Source organism: Etheostoma cragini, chromosome 16, assembly GCF_013103735.1.
Source record: "Etheostoma cragini isolate CJK2018 chromosome 16, CSU_Ecrag_1.0, whole genome shotgun sequence".
NCBI lineage: Eukaryota > Metazoa > Chordata > Actinopteri > Perciformes > Percidae > Etheostoma > Etheostoma cragini.
Window position 1 is genome coordinate 22035038 of NC_048422.1, and position 26146 is coordinate 22061183.

At 40.9% G+C, this 26146-nt stretch overlaps 2 protein-coding genes across 2 annotated transcripts in view; one reads left to right on the forward strand and one right to left on the reverse strand.

Annotated features, from left to right (window-relative positions):
- Window positions 1-1275: 1275 nt before the first annotated feature.
- On the forward strand, window positions 1276-5128 carry LOC117959169 (proteinase-activated receptor 3). The gene is made up of 2 exons (XM_034896157.1): window positions 1276-1528; window positions 3959-5128. Exons 1-2 carry the CDS (start codon window positions 1462-1464, stop codon window positions 5032-5034), a joined length of 1143 nt encoding a protein of 380 aa, XP_034752048.1. The 5' UTR covers window positions 1276-1461; the 3' UTR covers window positions 5035-5128.
- A 7804-nt stretch (window positions 5129-12932) lies between these two features.
- LOC117959138 (synaptic vesicle glycoprotein 2C-like) overlaps window positions 12933-26146 on the reverse strand; it is a 28909-nt gene continuing 15695 nt past the window's right edge. The window contains exons 4-12 of the mRNA XM_034896103.1: window positions 22054-22187; window positions 20832-20921; window positions 20632-20742; window positions 20434-20522; window positions 18552-18716; window positions 17685-17818; window positions 14906-15109; window positions 14614-14773; window positions 12933-13754 (exon numbers count right to left, since the gene is read on the reverse strand). Coding sequence (XP_034751994.1) covers window positions 13571-13754; window positions 14614-14773; window positions 14906-15109; window positions 17685-17818; window positions 18552-18716; window positions 20434-20522; window positions 20632-20742; window positions 20832-20921; window positions 22054-22187 — 1271 coding nt within the window. The 3' untranslated portion in view covers window positions 12933-13570. The remainder of the gene's footprint in view (window positions 13755-14613; window positions 14774-14905; window positions 15110-17684; window positions 17819-18551; window positions 18717-20433; window positions 20523-20631; window positions 20743-20831; window positions 20922-22053; window positions 22188-26146) is intronic.

The window sequence follows — 26146 nt, forward strand, 5'->3', positions numbered from 1 at the left end:
TCTTATGGTAAACTAACCCTCTCTGGCTGGCCTGGGTTCTGTTTGTATTGATGGTGTGGAGGCAGACGCATCTATCTGTTCTCAGTTTGAGTCATCCTCATGATGCAATGAAGTCCCCAGCGGGGGGGGTGTGTCAAACAGATGTCGGAAATGAAAACATCTCATCTTCCCACATCTGACAAACACATTAGATGAAAACAAGGTCAAAGGTCACATCTGTGATCAGCTGGAGGCTAGTGTGTTGGTGAAAACGGTCCCTGGAAAATAAAACACTTCAAATGATACTTGAAACTGTTTGTCCTGAAGGCTGCAACACTATTCAAGCACATCAAGTTTTCTGTAATTATAAAAACAAGATTAAGAAAAGAAAAAAAAGCAGAAAACGTGAAGTGGACAGCTGAATGGAAGTCTTTCTAAAAAGGGGTTATGATCCAAAATAAGACCTGTCTGCATGTTGAAATGATACAAAAATACAGGAACTGAAGACTGAGCAAAAGGGCACACGTTTGGACCGGCTTATCATCTTCGGACAGACGTTTCCTTACCCCCCCACTGGCCCCTTTCCGTATATTACGTCACTCCACATCGCTCCAGGCTTTAGAAACAATCTTGCCCAGAGTTTCCAAAATTGCCACATGTCTATATACATTTACAGATATGTAACCTTTCTGCATTCAAACGTCTTGAAATACCTTTATTCTCTCATCCGTCACGTAGGACATTTAACTTTATGTCTCTATTTTTCTTGAAATTGGGTATTGCTTGACTTAAGTTGACCTACTCTGTGGAAATGGGTTTTATTCTGTTCTATTTTACAGTCAGCTGATGAGGCTTTGTGTTTCATTCTTTTTTTCTCATTTCTAATGTAATCCTTGTGGTTTTTTTCTGTGTATCTTGTGTGTAAAACTTCTTGAAATGCTCAACAGAAATACTTTTGGAAAAAGAAATGTCTTTAAAAGGACTCTACCTATATATTATGGAGATCCCTGGCAGCAAAAAATGACACTGTGTACGTAGCATACAGGGACTTTGTGGTTGGTTTTGCAGTCAAGCACCATGTGTTTCCAATGAAGTGTCTGAACAAGTAGATACAGATGGGTTTGTAAAAACATTTTAGGATGAAAGTTTAAAGAAAAACAACCAATGGGCAATTTTGCATGGCATGTACCCTGGCAAATATACACATACAAAGTACTGACACCTTTTAATCTGATCGAACAAAGAGCAGGGCTATAGAGAGACACCGAGTTGGGAAGTTCACACTGTGTGCATGTTAAAACACAAACCAAAGACAACCCACATTCCCCGTGGTAGGCCCGGGGAGGTGTTGTTGTAACTCGAGTACACCAACAGAGGAGCAGCAAACAAAAGTGACACAGAGCAGCGATGAAATGTGAAGCTTAGCACGCAGTGAGCCTGAGAGAAGTGATTTTTCGAGAGCTGTTCAACAATTAGAAGAAAATGGGGAAAGTACTTTTTTTCTGCCTGGTTTTTGTCGTCAGCCTGAGTGGTACCCTTCAAAAGGAAGGTAAGAGATGGTCCTCAAAGATAGTTTAACAATGAGCCTTTTACCATTCCTATTCTGCATTGCATTTCACTTCACAATCAACTCCTTCTGAAAGATTTCCCTCTCTTAGATTCTTGCAGTGATACTGTCAACTGTAAGTGGAGGTGCTAACTGTTGTTCTCACTGGCGTGAATACATGATCTTTGAGTTGATTTCTAAGTAAATGTGGAATCTGCATTGGTGGAATGCTACTAAGAACATTTACTCAAGTACTCTTACTAAAGTACATGTTTTGTACTTGTATTTTACTTGAGTATTTCCATTTATTGCTACTTCTTTCTTCTACTCCGACAGCTTTAGTCCCTTTAAATTTTACAGTGTTTCCTCCCACACCTGTCCAGTGGAAACCACGTATCTGCAGATGTGTTGATGTTGAATGTTTGTGATGAACTGGAGGAACGAGTTGAGAAAATTCTCCCACTTTTTAACTTAGATAGAGTATTTAACCTTTGTGTTATCTTCCCATCAATCATGAAAAAAAGGTTTAACACTATTATGGCTTTTTTTTTACTTTTGTCACTTTTTCAATGTTATAGGTGCTTTTTTAAATGTTTTTTTCAACGTTATTTGATGTTTCTAATGCTGACATTTTCAGCGCTCATTTCGAAGGCCCAGTTTTTGTGATAAAAAATCAAAACTGACAAACGGGTCAAATTTGACCACATGAGGGTTAAAAACCATTTTGGATTAGCTGGAAAATGCATCTACACAAAGCCAAAAACAGGGCTGTTTTCTGGGATACGTGGTTCTCACACGACAGCTACAAACATAAGATGGTCTTACAGAACATGATGCACTGCTGTAGATTCAACCCCACAGACTGTAAATGAGTTATAATTAGCACAGCCTCAACCCTCATGTTGTCCTTGGGTCAAATTTTAGTTAACAATTTTTTTGTCACAAAAAAAATAGCTGATGAAATAAGCAGTACATTAAAAATATCAAATAAAGCACTCACTACATTGAACTCTATGACTTTCCCTACAAGTGACAAAAATGTTGGAAAAAGCAATAATAATGTTAAAAAGTGACCAAAACAGGGGGTTTTCATGGTTGATGGGAAGACAACACAAGGGTTAAACATCTTCAGCAGAAAAGTTACAAACACATTAATGTAGAAGGATTATTACAGCTGTAGTTTTCATACTTTAAGTAAACACTCTCTCAATACCATGATTTGCATGGCGGTGGCTGTCGTCACTGTCCCACTGTCAGTCATGACGACACCATATGGTTTGCAATAAAAGATTATTGGTGCCATCTTTGGTTTGTGGTCACACACAACTCATTACTGTGATTTTTTATTTAACCCTTGTGTTATCTTTCTTTTATCTCAACGTTTTTGTTGCTTTTTACAAAGTTTTTTATAACGTTTTTGTATTTTTTGGTATTGTATTTTTTTTTTCATTGATTTTACCCTCTTTTTTTCAACATTTTTCCCCCTTTATTTTGACTTCCTTTATTTATTTCAGATATAAAAAACAACTTTGAAAACGTGTGAAATTTGACCCAATGACAACATGAGGGTTAACGGTTGAGCTATTCTCGAACATTTCAAACACAGAATGATTAACCAAGGAAATAACCAACACATTAATCCCATTTAATAGTTTAAGCTTAAGTGCGTCACTTTTTTATATTAATGAACATCTCTTACATATAAACCGTCACCAAATGAGTTGCTAAAAAGCTAATTAGGACTGTCACCTCCACACAACTCTGTGTGTTTCTCAGTGCGACTACGTTCACAAGATTGTGTCGTCCAGTGACTTTCCTGTGCACAAACTCGAGTGAAGATGATGACCTCTTCTAAAGAGTCCATCATGTTTTAATCCCCAGTGTCCTCCTTGGCTACAGGTACAGTAACTGCGTAGAGGAGGGTGGGGGCGCGTGCATGATCACATACACAATTTGGCAAAAACATGATAGATAGTAGGGTGACACATTTTCACTCCTGCCACCTAAAATATGTCAGTATTTTGCAAGTTACATAACACGTGTAGGGTAGGAATTTGGCTCAAACTGCAAATAGTCTTAAAAAGAAGGCCACATTTCCCCAGTAATGGAACTGTTGCTCAGCTGATTTTCCATCCAGTCAGAGTGACTAAAGAGGAAATGACAGAGAGTTACACACACAGTTATTTTAAACCTTCAAAGATTAGGGGGTTTTGAGAAAACATTCAGGGCTGGAGCCCAAGAAGCCCCCCCCCCCTGCTTTGTCCCTGTTAATTGGGAGATACTGAGTACTAGGATACTAGAAAATGTACTTAGTTGTATTCCACCACTGGACACAAAACATTGAAAATGTATTTTGGTTTAAACACGTTGGAGTGTAATGATTCTAATGAATACCACTATTATTAACTCATGACTTCTTGTATTTTGTTACAGAGAAAGGGAGAAGCCAAGTGCAGAGCAACAGCTCGGACGATTGGGTTGTTGTGCCCAGAACATTTTTAGGAGGCCGCGTTATTCAGACCAAGTCCTTTATTGTTCCAAATGGGACACAAGCTCCCATTTCATCCCAGTCCCCTCCAGCTCTGCAGTCTCTAAGCAACAGCACAGTCGGGTACCTCCGCGGCGCCCTGAGCACACGGGTCATCCCCGTTATTTACATGTTGGTTGTTGCCGTGGGGATCCCGGCCAACATCGCCATCTTGTGCACGCTGGCCTCTAAAATCCGAAAAGTGTCCTCCGCCATCCTCTACTGCAGCCTGGCTGTCTCCGACCTCTTTCTCCTCCTATCCCTCTTCTTCAAAGCTCACTACCATTTCCATGGAAACCACTGGGTGCTCGGAGAGGCTGCCTGCCGGGTGGTCACGGCCTGTTTCTATGGCAACCTCTACTGCTCAGCCCAGACGCTGGCCTGCATCAGCATCAAGCGCTACCTGGCTGTGGCGCACCCATTCATGTACAAAGGTCTCCCCAAGAGGATGTTCACCGCCTGGGTCAGCGTGGTGGTATGGGGGATGTTCGGTGCCGCCGTCATCCCGGAGCTCCTGGTCCAGCAGAGCTATTGGATCCCCGAGGTGGACCGCATCACCTGCCACGACGTCTTGCCTCTTTCCTCTGAGACAGACATGTTTCTGCTCTACTACAACCTGTTTCTGACCGTCTTCGGCCTCCTGCTGCCGCTGGTGGTCACGGTTGTGTGCTACGCCCGAATCGTGCACGAACTGAAGCGATCGCACCAAGACTGGGCGATGTACATCAAGGCCAGCTCGCTGGTGTTTGTCATCTTCCTCGTGTGTTTTGCCCCCGCTGGAGTCCTGCACTTCCTCCATTACGTGCAGCTGTTTGTGGATAGAACCGAGAGTTTGTACATGCACTTTAAAGTGGCGGTGTGTTTGTGCTGCCTCCATGCCTGTCTCGACCCCTTCCTGTTTCTTCTCATGTCCAAGTCTGCCGGCTCTTCATTTAACTTCAGGGCCTTTAAAAAGGGGAAAACCCTGAGCTTATCTGTCTAGGAGAGACCGATCTGTGGCAAAAAAAATGCATTTGAATTTTATTTTCCTGGCAGAAGCTAATTTTCTCTGTGGCTGGAATCAAGATAGAAAGCAAAAAGGAAGCACTAAATGTCTTAAATGCAAGTAGATTACATTTTTTATAAATACAGTTGAGTCTGTGTCAGAGATAGAGAATAAGACAACAGATAGTTAACATGTTATGTATGTTGCAAAGAAACCCCTGCACACTGTCTAACTTGTAAGAAGTTGAATGAATTTGATGGTAGGCTTTGGTTTCGGTACTAGACCGTCACGCTGCCCACTTGTGATGTGGAAAGTATTTTTCTGTACTGAATGTATGTTGAAATGAAAAAGAAAGTGTGCATTTTATATATAATACACATTGTATTTCATGGTTTTAGTTTTTAAACATCAGTCTGTGTTGATTTTCACATTTTCACATTTTCACATTTAAGTTTAGAGGAAGCCATTTTGTCATATTTGATATATCTTCCTTGGCGTAAAATTAATGTTAATAGCTAATAGGTGTTAACATGAAACAGACTGACTCTGGAAAATTATTTGAACAGGCTTTTTTGTATTTCTGTCATCACGTATGGAGCTGAACTAGGCCTAAACCATGTTGTGAGGTATTTCCTGCCCGGCCTGCACAGGAAGTAGGATGACACACCAGACTCATATAGAACTGGAAAAAACTGTAAGAGGAAGTGATTTGTATCTGTCTGGAAACAGATTTAAAGTTTGTGGCTAAAATCTAAATATGTATAGTATGTGTCTTCAACCAATTTTTAACCCTACTAAGGTGTTTTATGTGCCACTGCATCATTTTCTCTCCACTGGAAGGGAGAGAGAGCAAATCTTTTTATTTACCATTGCAGTGTTGAAGAAGAATTCTGGTACTTAACAAATAACAGTATAGATCATTTTATTCTGTACTTTCAAATGGTTTTTCCACTCACTTCATAAACACTTGAATCCATTTAATATTAAAGTGAAAGTTGTAAGGTTATCCAGTTTTAACTGAGAGCATGGAGAATGATTAATGATTAAAAGCCTTAATTGGGCAGATTTACTGTCAATATGCAGATGTAGCTCCACGCTCACCTGAGTCAGTGGAACAGCCTGCACACTAAAACACAAGGCTAAAAAAACAAAAGCATAAAGAATATTAAAAGGTGAATGCCTGTCAAGCTAGCTAAGTTAGCTAGCTCAACCACCTGGACTCACGTGGGCTGTTTCCTCCTCCTTGATGACGTTGTAAATTCAGAAATACGCAAGTTGAAATCAATCCAAAATCTCAACAAAAGGCTTATGCGAACCCAGCGATGGAAATTTTTAGTCGATGGTGTTTGATCCCACAAGTGAAACCACGTATGCATACTTCATCCCAAGCCCTCCTGAGTGGCATACCTTGGGTGGGGTTCGAACGTGCGTCTCAGTATTGGGAGGACCGGTGTCCTTATCCACTGGACCATCTTCGAAGTGAAGTGACACAAGGAACCAGACAGACTAAGAAGATCAGTGAAGCTGAAACTTCAACTTAATCATCCTGCAAACAAAGTTAACAAAGTTAACACACTGAAACACGTTAACGGTGACCAACTGACTAAGTCCGATTCTTCACTGTAATAATAACCTGTCAAAGTCTAGAGAACTCAGCAGTTCCTTAGTCAGAAGGTTTTGGGTTCAAACCTTCTTGTACAAGGTTTTTTCCTTCTGTGGCCACTTACTGTAATACACCTTGGTCATGCAGATAATCCATTAAAACCCTTTATGGAAAAGCTAAGACTGGTTCAAATCAAAGGCATAAAAATCTTGAACAGAGGAGAGCCAATCAAAAACCCTTCAATACACCCGTCAAACCTGCTATGAACTCTAATAAATGTGGAGCCGACCTTTGAATTTGGACCGTGAGTTGGAAATCAACTATCAGTGTCTTGAGAGGTCACTCTGTAGAGGAACAGTTTCGCTGCCAGAAGGTTGGGAGTTCAATTATCTCTCTTTTGCCGTTTGTTTTGGTTTCCCTTCGGTCAACCCTCAGTTTTCTCTCATTATGACGAGCCTGTCTTGAATGAGCTTAACGAGTTTCAGTCTGTTGACTGAGTAACTCATATCCCAGCTGAAATGTATCAGAGCGGCAGAGAGGCTTTTCACAATAAGAGACATCTCGGTGGGCTAACAAAATAAAAACACAAACAGCAACCGATTAGAACTCAAACCCTGTGGATCAGTTTCTCTTCCGGCTGAGCTCTCTTCCGTGTTGGGTTATCTTCCTTTTTCAACTGAGGTGCAAATTCAAGCTGGATCCACATTTTACGAGCTTCACAACAGGTCTAGGGTTAATTAACGGATAGATAAATAAATGCAGTGCTATGGGAGTGCAGAACAAAGAAGAAAGAGAAGTTCCATCCAGTTGAGTCTGTTTACTCGAATTTTACCCACAGCTAGTAGCTTCAGATTACACCTTTGGTATCAACAACCACAAACACAGTCTACTATAGCCGAATGTCTCTATAGGGTTTTAATTGGTTGTTCCCTCCATTTAAATTTTCTTATTTTAAGCTTTTTTGCTTATTTGAGCCGATGCTACCTTTCCTATTCACGATGTGGATTATGTGCTTGGTGAAAGGGTATTTAAGGGGTAACAGAAGGAAAAAAACAACCTTCAGAGGATTTCTCCATTCTCTCCTAAGAAGAATTAAGACTGTGTCACTGCTTCTCTGCACGTTGAGGGTTGACAGGAAGGAAAAAGAAAATGCACAAGAGGGATTTGGAAATCATGTCTCTAACAGCTAAGCTCTTAGGATTCCAAGAGTTATTCAGCCTAAACATGATTCAGCGTGAACGTGATTCCATGTGAACGTGATTCCATGTGAACGGGATTCCATGTGAACGGGATTCAGCGTGTGCGGGATTCAGCGTGAACGTGATTCAGTTTGAACGTGATTCTGCGTGAACGTGATTCCATGTGAACGTGATTCCATGTGAACGGGATTCAGTGGGAACGGGATTCAGTGTGAACGTGTTTCTGTGTGAACGTGATTCCATGTGAACGGGATTCCATGTGAACGGGATTCAGTGTGAACGTGTTTCTGTGTGAACGTGATTCAGTGTGAACAGGATTCAGTGTGAACGTGTTTCTGTGTGAACGTGATTCCATGTGAACCTGATTCTGTTCAAACCTGATTCCGTGTGAACCTGTTTCTCTTCAGGTTGATGAAGGTGAAGTTTCTGCAGCTTCAGACTGATCTTCTTACTCTCTGGTTCTGTGTGCTGTTAAATTTGGTCCAGTGGATAAGAACACCAACCCCCCGTTGTTTAACGGTGCACTCCATGCTGCAACAGTAATTACCCTTTAGGGACAAACAAAATGGAAATGTAATGTTGAACGTTGATGTTTATGAGAGGGATTTAAATTTAAATAAATAACTAAAAGTGAGACTTTTGAAAGTCAAAATAACCTAATCTTCCCCTCACCCATTAGAAGTTGGATTCATGCGCAATAAAACTGAAGCTCTCCAGTTGTAGCCACTGTTCAGTGAAAGTAAATTATTCTTGCTTTAATATAACTGGCCCCTCGCAAATACCAGCTGACCCTCTTGGTCCCTGTGGTTGGATTGGGCCGGAACCACCACTGATGTCTAAAGAATCCTAAATCTTGGAGACATTTCATGTCAAATGTTTAAATAAGGTAAAGTCTGCACGACAGTGAGATGTTCTGATAAAATATTTAATGGTGGAGATTCAGGCACACAACGTTTCCGCCCAAATTTGGGGCTGAAACTAAATCTGTTCAAAATGTTATTGTAACAATTTTTTGGTTCTGCACCTGCAACTACATGAATAGGCACGACGTTTACTTTATTTAAACAATTTTTTCTACCAACGGCCTCAAAACAAACACGAACGCCAAGGCGGGAGCAATGAGAAAGTTACTGCAAACTACAAAACAAGACTCCATGACAGTCCCTGTGTAACTCAAAGGAGCCGGTCTTGTTTAATTTAGAATAAATGGTTCCCTCTGCTCGTGTAAGTGAATGCAGCCATATTTAAACATAATGAAGAAAAGGCCCTCAGCTGTTCAAATGGAACTCTTTATTCAATACAGAGACACCAGAGGAATCCACCTTCACACTGCATTCACTTGAGCCTTTTCTTATTAAAATAAATCATATGCATGACAGGTAATAGTTTCTACACACCCCTTCACGTCTCGTTTGACAGCAGAGGTTTTCACATCTGAAAAGTCACAACTTCCCAAATGCAGATTTGACTACCCCTGCTGGATAACACTGGGTAGTACATACAGTTATCTCACCACTAGCATGCCCTTTCACAACAACTTAGAACTCAGTATAATGAACACCTGTTCACAACAAATATCTGACAATGCACAAGAATGATACATTCACCTTTGACCCGGGAATCTGTGTCCCCCCTGTGCAGAGGAACAGCGAAGACACCGAAATGGTTGAAAAGCACAGACAGGACAGGAGGACTTCAGTAACAAACATGCAGGATTTCGTTTTCAGTTTGTTCAGGGTGGAGGAGGGCGATGCAGGCGAGCAGACGGACGGAGATAAAGCATCAAACATCAGGAAACCAGATGTTGAAATGGTTGCATTTTGGTCAAAATGTGTGATAAAAAGAAATATCTGCATGTAAGAGGTTGTTTACTGCACAAAGTTACTTTCCGGAGAAAGAAATATAACAACAGAACATCTCATAGACACTAAATATCGTCATCAAACTGACTAAAGATCATGATACAGTATCCTGTACTTTTGTGTTATCTGACTTTTTTGTATGATTAAACAACCCATACGTATGACATGTTACTGTACATGTTTTCATTTTTCAAATTACTTAATGCATTTTTACACCGTAGCAGAAAGAGTTCCTTTGATTAAAGGTTTTAAAGGGTCTGTTCACCCAAATCAAAGAAAACTTTATTTATTTAGACTAACTACTACCAGATATAACCACTGCCATGCAGGTAGTTTTACACCTTATTTTAATAAAAGGTGAATGGAGTTTGGTTAACATGAATTACATTTCAGAACCAATGTGTCCTAACAGAAACAACTACCCAGACCTCATTCTTATCAGTTTTAACTGGATCTACTTTCTACAGACGCGATGGCGTAAGGTCGTTATGACAACAGTCCATTTTAACCCTCCTGTTGTCTTCGGGTCAAATTTGACCCATTTCCAAAAACTTTCTACATCAGAAATTTGTTTTTTTTTTCTAACTAATTTTCCAAAAAAAGTAACGTGGATGGTTCGCAGCAACGATCTTCACAAGTTAAATAAATAATCAGTTCACTACTTTCATTGAATTTGGGTGTTTTTTGTCAATTTTTTGGGAAAAAAACTATTGGTAAAACAACTAGATTTCTACTAGGTAGAAAAAAAGCACAACAATTTAAAATTTAACAACTTAAAAAACCTTTACTTAAATGACCATTTCATCTAGAAATCTTAACAATAACTATAGATGGGCAGCAACCCACGCACAGCGGCACAAAACGGCCATCTACACCCCGGATAAAGGCTTTAAAAATGTTTGCTAGAAGAGGGCCTTGGACCTTTCAATCTCTTTTGAACATTTGTGTTCCCCTTCCAAAATAGCACCATCTTCACTTCTGAGCAGTCCAGAATTTTTTCTTATAAAGTTACTATTTTATTGGGGAAAGTAGAGATGTCAGAGAGAAAGCTATCAGAACCATGGATAGCGCTCTAACGTCAAAGTGAAAATAAGCATTGAGGAGCTGTCTGTTTCCCCGTGGTGCTGACATGGCCGCTGACCTTAACAACAAAAAAAAAAATGTATCCGGAGTGAAAGGGAAACTGTTTCTAGAAAGACACGATGTTTTGTACAGACATTCATGTTCCCCAGACGATGAATCCTAATGACGTTGTTGATCCCCTGACTTTTCCTCTAGTGCCACCATGAGGTTGACATTTCAGTCCTACTGACTTTGGTGTCCCCGTGAGGTCCACATGTACTTCTGCATGGCTAGCAGTTCTGTTTCTTTGGAATTTGGGTGAACTGATTCTTTAAGCATGGCTTTTAATTTCACTTTATCATCTGGTTCAAATCCTCTTCCCACTTCATTTTCTACAGATGAGATGGCCACTGGATCTTAAAAAGGTTTGTCTGGACACACACACACACACACACACACACACACACACACACACACACACACACACACACACACACAGCAGTATCAAGAGATGGGCGACCTAAAGAAAGCAGGACAGAGCAGCCAAGGCTTCCAGCATAGGTTTGGAAGGAGCGAAATACTCAATGGAGAGAGAGAGGCACGACATTTAAGAAAGGCCTTTGTGTTTGGGAGGGAGCAGCAGCAAGGCAGGAGGAGATGAACAGCAAAGAGGACAAGACTGGATGAGAGACACTATGAGGAAACCAAAGACAGTGAGACAAAAAACTAAAAAAAGGAGAGGAGCAGATTATAACAGCAGAATATAAATTCTTCTTGACAAAATGGGAGCAAAACAGAGAGCAAAGCCCTTCGTAGCGGGCTCGGCGCGACGAGACGAACACGACACAGACACGAGAGAGGGAGAGAGGAAGCATTCTGACAAAAAAAGTTTCCAATCTCAGAAGTCTTACTGTAAAAAGCAGAAAATGTAAACTTCTTTTCACTTTAGAAATGTAGCTGCTGAAGTTGCCGGTTTTGACTAAAACTACTATTTTGTTATTGATTTTTCTTTTTTACTTATGGCCTTGTCATTTTTGCAAATTGCCGCAAAAGGCTTGAACGTCGTCAACCGTGTGCAGTGAAATACTGATCACAGGTTTCAGAAACAGAGCAGGTCAAAAAGCACCTTCGATATCTGGCACCCAAATATAAAAAGCACACTGATGGAGCAATAAATAAAATAAATACATCTGACATAACTACATATAGCATAGTCACTTAAACAACCATCACAAAATTTGTACTTCAAGGAATAGTTGGACATTTTGTTAAACACTACACACTCAAGAGCTTTCTAGCTGAGAGTTAGATGAGAAGATGTATACCCTTCTCATGTCTGAACTGTATGAACCAGTTAGCATAGCATAGCATAGCATACAGACTGGAGGCAGAGGTAAAAGAAGCTAGCCTAGCTCTGCACGAGACCAGGAAATAGTCGGGCCCCAAGCCACCTTGAAAGGGGCGCCATGTGGTTTTCTCGCATTTTGCGCAGATTGTTCTATAGAACTCCCCCTACAGCTTCGGAGTAGATATTTGGCAGCTCTTATGTTTACGGGTGTCTGAGTCATTGCTAAGTAAGTCTACAGTTTCCTCTTTCTCTTTCCTAACTTTCTGCTTCTTTTTTGCCAGCTCAGCCATGACGATAGTTTAAAAAAACTCCCTCGCTACCTTGTTAGCCGGTTACTGAATGTGGGCGTGTATGTGTGCAGTACCGTAAAGCAAATCGTTACATTGCGAGACCTGCTACCACGCGTTGCTTCCTGACTCTGAGGCTGGCGGCCCGCTGGCTGAACGTTGCAAGGGTTTTTCTGCTCCCAGGTGCAAGGTGGGAGCGAGACGACCACCATTCAACTCTGAAAAAACAGTCATGTAACCATTCCAATGACTTCAAAGCTGTTCAGTTGAGGTAAGACAAACTGCATAGTTTTTTTACATTTCTTTTTTTGTAATGGCTTAAACTAACAACATGAGCTTTAGAGGTGCTGGTAGGCCGTTTGGGACAGAGCCAGGCTAGCGGTTTGCTCCTCCGTTCATTCTTTAAAGTTACAATCTCAAAGACCTCTTTGGTGGCAAAGGTTAATTGAGAGACTGTGGGGAAAAACAGTCCATCGCATCACAAATAAGTGAGTTGCCCTCTCAGGTAGACCAACCACTGCTAGGTAATGAAAGTCACTTACTAACTGTGTGCGAGAACAACAGTAGGCTAAAATCAAAATCGTTGAGGTTATTACTTTAAGCTAAGCAGCTGCTGGTGTTAGCTTTGAGTAAGCGCTGTTCCCAAAATGTCAAAGTATTCCTATACTCTGAGCCAGATTGAGCGGGATACATAAGGGGAAGGTTGTCGGGAGTCCAGGCCTTTTGCAGCATTGACTCAAGCATTTGAGGATTGCATGTGTGAAACAGCCAATGAGCTGCTGATATACAGAGTTTCATCTCCACTTGTTTCTGAACAGTAGCCTTTTGAATTTCTGAAAGAATGCCCAGGGCTTTGGCAACCAGCCACTGACACTTGACTAAAAGACTAAGCTTTGCCTCTTTATATCTACAGCTCATTGTTAAGTCAAACTGCATTTCATTAGGCTTTGATATTTACCAGGTATTCTACTCAGACATTACAGAATAACAATCACGTGTCCTTTACATGTTTGAGAACATAGTCAACATTATTAATCAAATAATAAATACACGAAGGATGACAGCAATGCTCGTTTCAGTGATATTCAAATCAACCCTGGTCCGTAAATGAATGGGTTATTCTGTAAACTGAGTGAAGACCTGGTAGACAGCACACTGTTCCGTGTCGAGGTTTACATGAGGACATTGGCCCGTGTGTCTGGCAGTCGGAGCCCCACCAGCCCGCCGCCAACCAACACAGCCGATGCCATCAGGATGGGGATGGCCTTGGTGATGCCAACCAGTGAGCCAAAGATCAGGTTGCCTAGCACCGCTGCCAGCTTACACATGGCGTTACAGAAGCCAAAGCCGGTGCCCCTGAAAAACAAGGAGACAAGGAAGACACCGAGGAGAGAGTCAGGACCTGAACACGTTACTATGCTGCAGTGTTGTAGTGGGGATCACCTAAACCGAGACCAAGCTATCACAGAGACCAGCGTGTACCGAGACCGAGACTTTCAAGGTTTGAGTCCAAGTCAAGACTAGATTTGTGTTAGACATGCTCTTACTGGATGAGCTAGAGGTCGCCCATATGTTTATGTAATGCATTAAAAGACCATCTCAATTCAGTATGCTATCCTTCATTTCTGAATGCTATCCCTGATAATAATTAATATCACATTGTAAACAGGGGAAGATAGTCCGTCAAACGGGTCAAATGAGTGATGTGAGATGTTCAAATTACTTGCAAATCACATAACATAGGGCTGTATTTGAAATTTTAATTTCGATCACAAAAACATCGTAATTGGCATAATGGTCCCCTAATACTGTATCTGAAGTCTCTAATATATAGACCTTAGTGGTCCCCTAATACTGTATCTGAAGTCTATTTAACATACAGGCCTTAGTGGTCCCTAATACTGTATCTGAAGTCTCTTTTATATAGACCTTAGTGGTCCCTAATACTGTATCTGAAGTATCTTTTATATAGACCTTAGTGGTCCCCTAATACTGTATCTGTAGTCTCTTTCCTAAAATTCAGTCTTGGTGCATAATTACATGCAATAGAGCAAGTCCCACAATGCTTTGCTTGTTTTCAAGACATGATGTCTCGCTCTTTCTCATGAACGGGCCAAATTCTGCAGGCGGGCAAACCCGAGAAATGGGAGGTAACCTTGCCCCTTATGACCTCATAAGGAACAGATTTCAGCTATACTGCATATCTACGTCTCACCTCCTGTCTGTTGGATACAGCTCAGCGGTGACCACATCCAGCGAGTTCCAGGCAGAGATACTGAGGCCGTTGTAGAGACAGAGCATGAAGATCATCATCGACTCGCTGGTGCCAAACCAGAGGAAGAAGCAGCTGATGCCTGACAGCACCATGGAGCCTCCTGCGAGACAAACAAGACATCTTTTACATCTCAGGTACAAAATACCCTAATTTACTTCAGATACACTTGCCGACATCAGAAGCAATTTTAAAGGAGAAAAGGCTGTAATTTGTAGAGAATCTTATGTCATACCTAACATGCTGAGACGTCCTATTTTGTCCATGAGGAGGGCAGAGACGATGTTTCCGGGCAGCACAGCCAGCGTTCCCAGGAAGTTGACAAAATAGACCCAGTAGGCGCTGTAATCATCGTCAAATGTCATCTGACAGCCTGTCTTGTTGTGGTGGAAGGAGCTGTTGATCACTCTGGAATTTGTTAGTTTGGCGTCGTCAATATCTGTAAATGGGAGAGATAAGCGTCCAATTTTCACACTTTGTTTAAATAATGCATTAGGGGTTTTATCTGGCTGCCACCTCCTGCAGTTAGAGATTGAAAATGAGAAAAAACAACACTGGTCCCTCTGTGTGAGTTGAATTCATCGCTGAAGAAACTAAACTCCTCTGTCTTCTGTAGCCATTTAAAAATCTGGATGTGTTTATCTCATTTATACGTTTCTGTCGGTGTTTAGTTGGGCGTTATTTATTCATTCTTTCATTCATTCATTCAATTCAATTGATGGTATTAGACTGCTGTTTTTTAGTTTTGCTTTGGCAGACACAGCGCTGCAGTGGAGGGTCTGGCTAGTCCACACAGCATCCTGGGATGGGAGAAAAACATGCTGTGGTTAATTTGTATTTCTATAAACCAATCACAATCATCATGGGCAGCCATTGGGCCGCTGCAAAATAGCCTCTAAGGAGGTGGTTTTGGTGGGGCCAATGTCTACGTTCAACAGTTGTTTTGGTCGTGCAACAGATAATTCAGATTGAACAGATAGTCTAGCTAGCTGTCTGGTTTTACCCTGCAGAGATCTGAGGATCAGGTAACCATAGTCCTCAGAAATCCAAAGAAAGAAAGAGGAAGGTAATAGACATCCGGCTAAAAAGAGGGAAATATGGCGTAATCTTTGGCCTCAGAGGAGCAATCCCGGAAATGTCAATGTCAATTTTATTTCTAATGTTGTGGCTGTTGTGACTAGGTTATCTTTGACGAGCATTGCTGGATAACTAATTCCCCCGGGGCCACTGACTACCAGAGGGCCCAAATGCCCCGGGGTCACTGCCTGTCAAATGATAAAACACTACAGTTAATTTTTGAATTATTAGCTGATCATTTTTCCGGGTTTTTCAGGGAGGCTTGATGTCTAATATTTTAGCTTATGTTGTGCTTACATGGTGCACCCCAAATTAATGGACCAACAGAAAGCCTGCCGCCTAGTCATAAATCCAGTTTTCTAGGTGTCTGTTGCCCCGAGAAAAGCGTATTTCACAAAATGTCAATGTCAAACAAAACCTTTCACTGTACACACTGTTGTATGTTGTAATGTTGTACATAACCCATCCCAACTAAATGCATAGGATCCCATGTTAGTGGGCTTCTATCTCTAAATATAAAAGGTTTATTAATAAACTTCAGCAGCTGCAGAGAAGAAAACATCCCCTGCTCTGCCCTCTGCTCTCTTATGATGCACGCCTCCCTCCCTTCCTCATTCTGACTCTCCTCGTTTCTCTTTATCTGCTGCTCTCTAGAGACGCATTGCTGGGGGCAAAGAGACTTCATTTCCCATGGGGCATTGCCAGCAACCTGACATGCCCTCGCTGTTTCCATATTCAGCACTTTTCCTGAGTGCTTGAGGGAACTATTTTTCCACCCTGTGCTCCCACAAGGTCTGATTCAGCTCCATGCTCTCGAGTAACATTTAAAATGTCTGCCTTGCCTTTTTATTTTCTTCCTGCTTATGTTTTTGCCCGCCCGAAAATAATAAGATTGCACTTTCAGAATAAAGTCTGAATATATTTAAAAGCTACATTTTTTAAGAATTTCTCCCATCCAGCGGTGAAATTGAAACTTGTAGCCCCTCCCCATTACGATCGCATTTTAAGTCCTATGGTGGCCGTATTATTCCAAGAGGTACGACTTTGTCCGTGAGTGTTCCGTCCAGAGTAATAATAGTTTTGCGTTTTCTTTATGTTGGTACTTTCATTGCTAACGTCAGCTATCAGGTTGCCAGACGAATGCAAGCTAATGTTGGTGAAGTATCAGCGTGGTCCTCCATCTTCAACAGGCTTTCAAATCTGCCGGCAGGTCGAGGTGCCATTGGGTGTCCCTCTATGGCTAACGCGTTTTAAAGATGGAGGTGCAGCATGGCACACATTCTAGATTCCACGCTTACGAGAATATTTAGATTAGATGGAAGTATTTACACATGACAGAACACCTATGTTTTTAAAAGAACAAAAGTTTTTTTTGCTAAAATTCAACTTAAAACATTACACAATGGAGCTTTAAAGTGCAACGTGATGATTTAAATGCCTTAGTTCCAATCTATCAAAACAAGACGAAATAAAGTGAATAGAAAAAGCTCACATTTGGATTTTAAAATTCAGCACCAGAGAGAATAATGTTTGAGTTCCTTAACTTTTGAATTTTTTGCAAGCGTCTGAAGTATAAAAGACACTCCAGGAGTGTTTGTGGGGTTATAAATTGTCATTTTCAGCGCTCTGCAGGCGAGCCCGGCTCTGTATCTTTGTTAACTACAGTCGCCTGAGATCAGAAAGGCAATCTGTGCAGGGGCAGAGAGGTTAAGCAGTCATTGAGTGGCATAAAGTAAAGCCATGAATGCTCAAACCTATTCTTTCTTTTCCAAAAGCTTGGACGTTAGACCCAAAATTAACTGTCAGAAAGACACAGAGAGACTGAGTGAGACTTATGTGTGAGCCACCTACAGTATAATAGGATTTTCTGGGCTGGAAGGAACTACCTCAGTGCAGAGATTGGTGAATGGGAGACAGTTCTGCAGGTGCAGACTCACCCGTGTTGTAAAAGAAGGAGTCTACGAAGGTACAGTTTTTGAAGAAGGATCCTAAGGAGGAGACATCCTCAAAATAGCAGTTGATGAAAGATGAGTCGATGAATGTGACCGCCTTAAACTTCATACTGATGAACCTGGGAGGAGGAGGGAAGAGATGGAAATTACTATACATAAAAGGATTAAAAAATGAACAATTTAAGGAGGAACAGGGATTGGAAAAACAGCAAAATGTTTGTTACTAAATTGTTTCCCTTCTTAATAATAACTGCTAACTGGACACTTTAACTCAAAATTGATACAGCTGAAGCAGCAACACTGTTTCTTTATCCGTGCATGCCTTTTTTGTCGAAACCTGGCACCAACTTTTCCCACAAAGCAACTCAACAGCCAACAGTTACATCAAAGATTAAGTGTATTATGCAAGCAGCAGCTAACATAGCCTCCAGCTGCTAGCCTGCAGCAGAGATGAGCAGCATGCTACAAAAGGTGTGGTAAGCTCGCTTCGGTCTAACTCCACAGACAGATTTATTTCATTTTCAAACTTTTAGTCTCGAGCCTAACAACGCTGCCATCACTTGAGTTAATGTTACATGTTTTGTTTAGCTCCCTCTGGGTCTACAAAATATACAAAATGACTTTTTTCACATGTGCAGTAGCACTCCCCTAGTCTGACTAGTCATAGAATAGCGCTACAACCAACCAGAGCAACGCTGGTTGATAGAACGCTGTTTGGGTTAATACAACGGACATCCATGCATTAAAGTTATTTTGGGGCAATTTGGTTGAAAGAAACAGAGATGAAGATTTGACCCGAGGACGACACAAGGGTTAAAATCCTACCAGAAGTGGCCTTTTTAGTTTGTTTACCTGTCATTTAGAAAGACTCCGTTTCTGTGGATCTGGTTCTCCAGGGTGAAGTTGAAGGTGAAGTCTTCAATGTGTTCGCTGTTGTGGAGCTTGACTCTGGAGGCGTACTCGTCAGCCTGAAGGTGCTTGATGACGTCCGGGAACCACACCGACAGCCCATAGTACCTGGACACAGACACTGCTTCTGTAGTAGAGTGGGAGCCCGGACATAAAGGCCACTCTAGATCAGCCGATCCTGGTACTATTCACCAGTGGTGGAAGAAGTATTCAGATCCTTTACTTATGTAAACGTGTTAATACCACACTGTAAAATACTACATTAAAAGTTCTTGATTAAAAATGTTTTCTTGAGTAAAAGTGTGTAAGTATCATCAGTAAAAGGCGCTTAAAGTATTAAAAGTAAAAGTCCTTAATGCAGAAATATCCTCAAATTTTAGAAACTGGAACTGATCCAAACAGTTCTGTTAGTCAACTAAGTGTTTAATGGTCTAATCCTTTCAGCTGGACTTGTAGGCAATTATATTGTTAGGTAGTTTACAGTAGTATATAATAAAACATTGTAATTTAAAACCTACTGAAAATGAGTTTTCTAAGCAAAAATCTTAACTTCATAACTAGTAACTAAAGCTGTCAGATTGATGTAGTGGAGTTAAAAGTAGAATATTTCTCTCTGGAACGTAGCGGAGTAGAAGTAGACGGTGGCATGAAAAGCAAAGTACCTCAAATTGTACTTTAGTACAGTACTTCAGTAAATGTACTTACTTTTGTTACACCATTGCTATTCACTTTCAATTCCCTTTGGATTCTTGTGTGACGTGTTGGGATTTGTGGCTCTATCATGAATTGAAGAAATGATTTCTCCATTTTCAAACCAGAGATATTTGAAGATGTGCATGTTTGTTTTGCTTCGCCTCTTCCTGGCGGGACCAGCCGGCCGGTGTGTTTTACACACACAAGATCTTAAAAGTCTGTGGTCATTCCTGCTCTGCATTCAGCTCTCTTCGTGGTTACGTGCCTCAAGGGGTTTTCAACACATTTATAAAATATTATTATTTATAAAATATTATTATTATAAAAATAATTAATTTGAAAAGGTTGAAGTTTTTTTTATTGTAGAACCATTCCATTCCAATTTTAAGGCTCATGATTTAATATCAAGTTTCGAGTCAAAAAAACGATTAACAATATGTAAATGTAGTTACTTTTCCCATGTATGTGTACAGTATGTATGTATGTATGTATGTGTGTATGTATGTGTGTATGGTATGTATTCATATCCATATTATTCATGTGGATTTGTTTGTTATTTGCTATTTTAACATCCTGTTATGATGTATGTGTATGTTGGGTGGGATGTTTGTAAGCTACTGTCACCTTGAATTTCCCATTGGGGATCAATAAAGTACCTTTCTATCTATCTATCTATCTATCTATCTATCTATCTATCTATCATGTGATTGCAGTAGACATACAATAAGAAATAAAAATAAAAATAAAGAATAAACACAAAATGAAACCAGAGTTGAACATAATAAATTATGTTTCTTTTACTTTAACAGCATACTTGTCTTTTTTTTAGTTTTAAAAGCTTCTCCTTAGAGCTAAAACCTTCCAACATGTGCCTACTTTAGTTTTTTACTGCAGCCAGAAGAAGAAAAAGGAAAAAAAAATCAGAGTGACACCTTCTCTCAAATGGCTTCATTCATCAAGAGGAGATACGTGAGCGAGCACCTGCTGCAGTGCTAAGTACTTCACTGAGACTCTTACTTGGCCAGAAAGGGCTCTAAGTGTCACTGAGGGCGACGTGTAGCTCATTATACACGACGGAAGCTGAAATCATAAGAAGCGTAGAAGAAGAAACAGTGTGCATGAAATCTCCTACCCAAACGACAGGGTAAACCAGACCACTGCCAGCTTTATAGTGTTGTCTCTCACTGGGTAGTTGAAGCATTTCAGAAACGTCAGCCAGATCTGTTAGGAAAGGGAACATACTGGTATTTCATTTGAATCTCAACAACCATAAGAGATCCGTATGAAAGAAACAGCCGGGACAAAACGAAGATGAAAAAAAGGATCCTACTCCTCTGAGCTCAGTCTTGATCTTCAAGAGGACCTTGAGTACGGGGTTGGCTGACTCATTCTGCATCTCCACCAGCTCGTCCAGCTGTTTGGGGATTTTGATCCTGTTCACCTGCAGGGGGAGACACTGACCTGTCACCTGCTGACACGGCACTGCTGCAGCAGGGAGGATGCAAAGTGTGGGGGCCAGTGGGTACTCACAGTGAAGACTCTCTCGGGCTCTCCGCGGGCACGCATGTTGGTGTCGTGGATGTGTTTGAGCACCATCCAGGCCTCGTCGTGTTTACCTATCTAAGGGAAGATGGAGTAATGTTACGTCGTGGATGCATTCGCATCAGGATCTCCCCTTTTCATTCCGAAGTTACTGGAGTCAGTTAATCATACTGGCTTTTATCCCGGGAGGCTCTTGGAATTTAACTTCAGTTGCTTCTATATTTTTAAGCAAATTAATACTCATTTATTAGGGATTTAACCAGGTTGCAACATCTTAAGAAAGCACGGGGTGGGGGGGATGTTTTTTGATCATGCACAGCAAAACAAAACATGCAAGAATTAAATCTTCTTTGTCTTCTTTAGCTTTATTTGCAGGCTACAAACCAACGTTTAAGGTGCATTCCCCCGACTTTAAACAACCACCAATAAAAATTAACAAATACATAAATTCTAATATATTCTGAATAATATACCCATTTCATGAATTAAATCCCCCTTTCAATGCCATGGATATAGTGCCACTCGGCCGGCCAAGCCAAAACATTTATGCACTTCGTTATCCACTGGAAGATAATCTCAAAACCAAATAGCGCTACATGGTGTCAACGTAAAACACAACGCTTTCAAGGGTTAACACTAACCAAACTACGATCTTTTTACTAAACTTAACTAGTTGTTTTGGTACCGAAACTTGATTGTCATTAAAACTGTCATCGCCACATGACGCTCAATTTTTTGGGCTAAACTCAACTGCCGTGGCCCCTGAGAGGAGCGGCATCTAACGGTGCCTGTCGCCGGCTCACAGTCACCTTTTGGTGGCTAAACAACTGCTAGAGGTTCCTTCAGGGCCACTGTAGCTTTAACAGCTGGGCATGTTGGTGGGTGGGTCTAATCAGCAGCCAAATTACAAACACTAACTTTCTAATCTGGACCCTGAAACCCATGCCTTGGTTACCTTGTATCAAGCCATTCTAGTGTGGTGTAGAAAGCCTGCATAAACACTCACGCACACAACGCTCAATTTGTGCCAGTTTTCATTACTATTCAACAAGCTAAGCTGCTTGACTCTGATTGGCTAACAGCTAGCTAATGAGAGCCTGGCTATCAGCATCCTTTAACCAGCGCAACTGGGTGAGCTAATGAATAGTAATGAGCTCAGGCAGCATCATCATGCCAGCATTAGAACATATTGAGTCTCCGTCTCTCTTACCTCCAGGAAGAAGCGGGGGCTCTCAGGCATAAACGTGAGAGCCACTACTGCAGAGACACACGGCAGCGCACACACCACCACAAACACTCTCCAGCTGTGGAACTGGTAGGCTGAACCCATGCTGAAGCTCCAGCCTGCACAAGGAAGCAGTCGCACAAAACAAAATCACGTAGCTCAAATCTAATTCCATTTAAAAAAGGAGAATAAACCCCTTGAAATGCATGTCGTTTTCAAGAGGATCCTCAGGCACAAAATAGCAAGTTCAGAAACATTTAAACATAAACATATATTATCAATAGGGTTGGGTATCGTTTGGCTTTTTACAATTCCAATGCCGAACCAGTACTTTTAAAAAGGTTCCGGTTCCTAATCAGATTCAAGAAAAACTAAAAAATGACATCAAAGAAAGGATCTTCTGTAAAGTTTTTTTAATTGAAAATAATTACTCACTGCTCAAAGGTTTCGGGTCGCTTAGAAATTTCCATTGCACTCCATTATAGACAAAAGCTAAAATCAGTTGCATTGTGGTTGTTTTTTAACCAGGGCAGCAGTTTTCTGATTACATTATGTGCTTACATAATTGAAAAAGGGTTCTCCAATGTTTTCCCAGTTAGTTTTGTTTAAATGATATCAGATTAGTAAACATAATTTTGAACATTGAATGAATGGTTGCTGATAATGGGCGGTGTAGATATCACATTACATATCAGCCCCCCCCCCCCCCCCCCCCCCCCCCCCCCCCCCCCACTCAGATCAGCTGGTATTCTGACTATAATCGAGTGGTATGGGAATTTCTAAGCGAGCCCAAACTTTTGGGCGGTAGTGTGTACATGTGACAAGGATGCGTAGTAACATGAAAAGACATCAAATAAAAACACAATAACTTATGTAAGGTTATTTCCTTTAAGGCTGGATGCACCAGGTTTTTTGTGTCACTCGTGTACAAACAGACAAGATGTTTCTCTGCCACAAGCTAATGAATGAATTAACCTGCAGGTCAACTACTTCCCCAGTGTCCTGCATACTCTTTGGCATCCGCTGATGCACAGTCTTTTATTTCTCTCCTATTGTCTCTTTCAATTCAGCCCTGTCCCATTCTCACCGGATTCCTTTCATTCATTTCATCAGAGATTAGAAAAGACCACATTTCTTCCAGCAAGTCAGATAAGCTTGGACCGGTTAATACTGAGGAGTTGTTAACTATTCGGGACGTATATAACGGTTGGTAAGGTTTTGTTACTGTAAGTGACACTAAAAGGCTCCTAGGCTGTTGATAGATAGCCTTTTTTGTCTGTTTGGTGTCACCAGGTATCTGCCAGGTGGGTGTTCTGTTATTTCTGGTCCCTAAGGGGATCGGTGAAGTTTGAATGTTTCACCACGGTGAAGAGACACTCAAAAGATGTCGGGTTGGAACTTTCCAGCAGAGTGGAGAGACACGTTCAGCTGGACAAAATATAGCAATGCGTTTTAAACTAAAAAGATATAGATGCGTTGAACACACTGTTAGGTGCGCAAGCACTGTGGCTTTTTTGGTTTGTACACTGTATTTATCAACCGGATTTGAAGATTAATATCTGCTTTACTGCTTTTGTATATTTGTATTGTTCACTGTAATCCTTTTATTGTTGTTTTTTTAGATATACAATTTTAAGATCTGTAGCCACTAACAATGGATGAAAAATAGCCTTTTGGCTAATTCTGGTGCATTAACAGCAATTAATGCTGTACCTGTCAAATAAATTAATAAATTAATAAATTAATTTTTGTGCCCATTTCTCACGTGCCGTTAACCAGGAAACCGTAGCATAACAAGGCACATTTTTTGGAGATTGAGCCTGTCCCAGGTGTTGTGTTTTTAGGGTTTAGATCCGGAGAAGTCGACATTACAAAATGTTTCTATGTAATAGAGATGATATTTTTGTGAGCTTTTGGACGAAAAAAATTACAATTACAGTTTAATTTACAGTTTTGTAAAAGCTCAAGCAGCGAGTAACAACATGTGACGAAGCACTTCATGTGTGTTTTGAGGACTCCCAGTCTAAATTTCATCCAAGACTGTATCATAGAACCAGCATCAGGAAAGCATAGTAGAAGGGACCCTAAACAATGTGTCTGTGTCTGTGTGTGTGTGTGTGTGTGTGTGTGTGTGTGTGTGTGTGTACCAGTACAAACCTCATTAGGGGGATTATTGCTTTAATGTACTGGAGGGGATGGCTGACTGATTCAGATACTCAGCAAGATTTATGTTTCTATTCTACAGTCAGTGAGCGTGGCTAAGACACACACACACACACACACACACACACACACACACACACACGTACGCACTGTCCTTGGCCATCAGTCAATGCTTTGACACACATTTGGAAGTACACATGTCAATGAAAAGGTCCACGGACAAATCCACCTTACATCTCACACTGCGACACACACTCACGTATAAAACACATGCTGCAAGATTGTCTTTTTACCAGTTCTTGTAGTGTACAGTATCTCTTTCTTAACACACAAAAAAAAATGACACACACACACACACACACACACACACAGGCCTTTGTCCACCAATCAATGCAAAGAGCACTGCGGCGGAACCTACTGCCCACACACTGATGCATCTTGGAAAAAAAACATTGTGTTGAAAACACTGGCATCTAATCAATTGGCCTCAATTATGAGCCTTGGCCATGCTCTCACACTCACTCACATCAGTACAGTTTGGGACAACAGACAGAGAGCCCTTAGATGGATCTTATATGTTGTATATGTGTACAAACCCCACGCATTTCCTCAACAATACCCTTTCCATGTATTTACATTCTATGGTTACCTCTGTATTAGGTAGTTTTTATTGTTAGTGGCAGAGTCCGCCAGTCCTGTGGTGACTTCAAAGTGCTTTCAATGAATCGAGGCAGCATGGGATATAGTATTCCTGTTTTTTAAATTGTATGTCATTGACATCAGCCTCACTGTTGACTGCTTCCTCTCTATTAGATTTGTGCTGAGTTACTGTTAATGCCAACTGTTTCCCATTGTTGCTAGTTTACATTAACCATGTCCAACCCTCCAACACTGCTTTTTGCCCTAGCCATGAGTGGAATGTTTTAATGTCTTTATCCATCACATGTGATGTGTTCAGGGCTGGGTTGAATAAATCGATGCTTCAATGAAAAAAAACAATTTTTGTTTGAGTGATCCAATATCAATTTTTAAAAATCCATACATCAATCTTTTAAAATATGCCTTTTCAACATGGATGTACAAGTTATAAGTACTTTGAATTAATTTGTATTTTATCGTTATTTTTTGGGGGGCGGGGGGAATTCTTATTAACCTGGTGCATTATTTTAAAAAATGCACTATTATGCATTATTGAAAGTTGCTTCTTGCTTTTACAATTTGCAGCACTGGTTTTATGAGAATCTCTTTTAATACAAGGTAATTACACACATTTCCATAAACACGTAATGGATTTGGGACCTTGGGAATCAGAATCAAATGGATTCAGGGAATAATCGGCCGTACCCAGCCCTAGATGTGAAGTCAACACTTTTCAACACAGTAAAGAACATCAGTGTAGTTCAGTTTTAAAGTCCTAGAGCACCGCAGGCTGCTTACAGCGCTGTCAGCAGCGTCCCTTTCAAAATGAGTTTTGATGACTTTGCTCACATTCCCCTCGGTAGCTGACAGCGTCAGAGCGGCGAACACAAACAAATCACGCTGTTCCGCGTTGAGCTCATCACAGTTTGTCTAAAAGTCTACAGCCTGCCATGCTCCTATTCTGCCCTCCTCTGGGTGCAATGACGCGGTCACTTTTTTGTTGTTGAATTTGTCAATTATTTAAGTTAAGGAGGCAGGCCTAGTTACAGAAGCACTGACAGCTCATCAAAAATCTGTCTACAAAACAAGACATTCTTGGCAGTGGATCAGATTACTGAATAAAGAAATGGAACAAGATAAGACATCAGATCACAGTTGCTCTTGGCAACATGATGGAAACGGAGTCATTATTTACCGACGTCATTGGCTGACGAGCAGAACAGAACATTAAGGATTATAACTTTAAAAACATGGAGTTAATGCAAAGACAATTTTT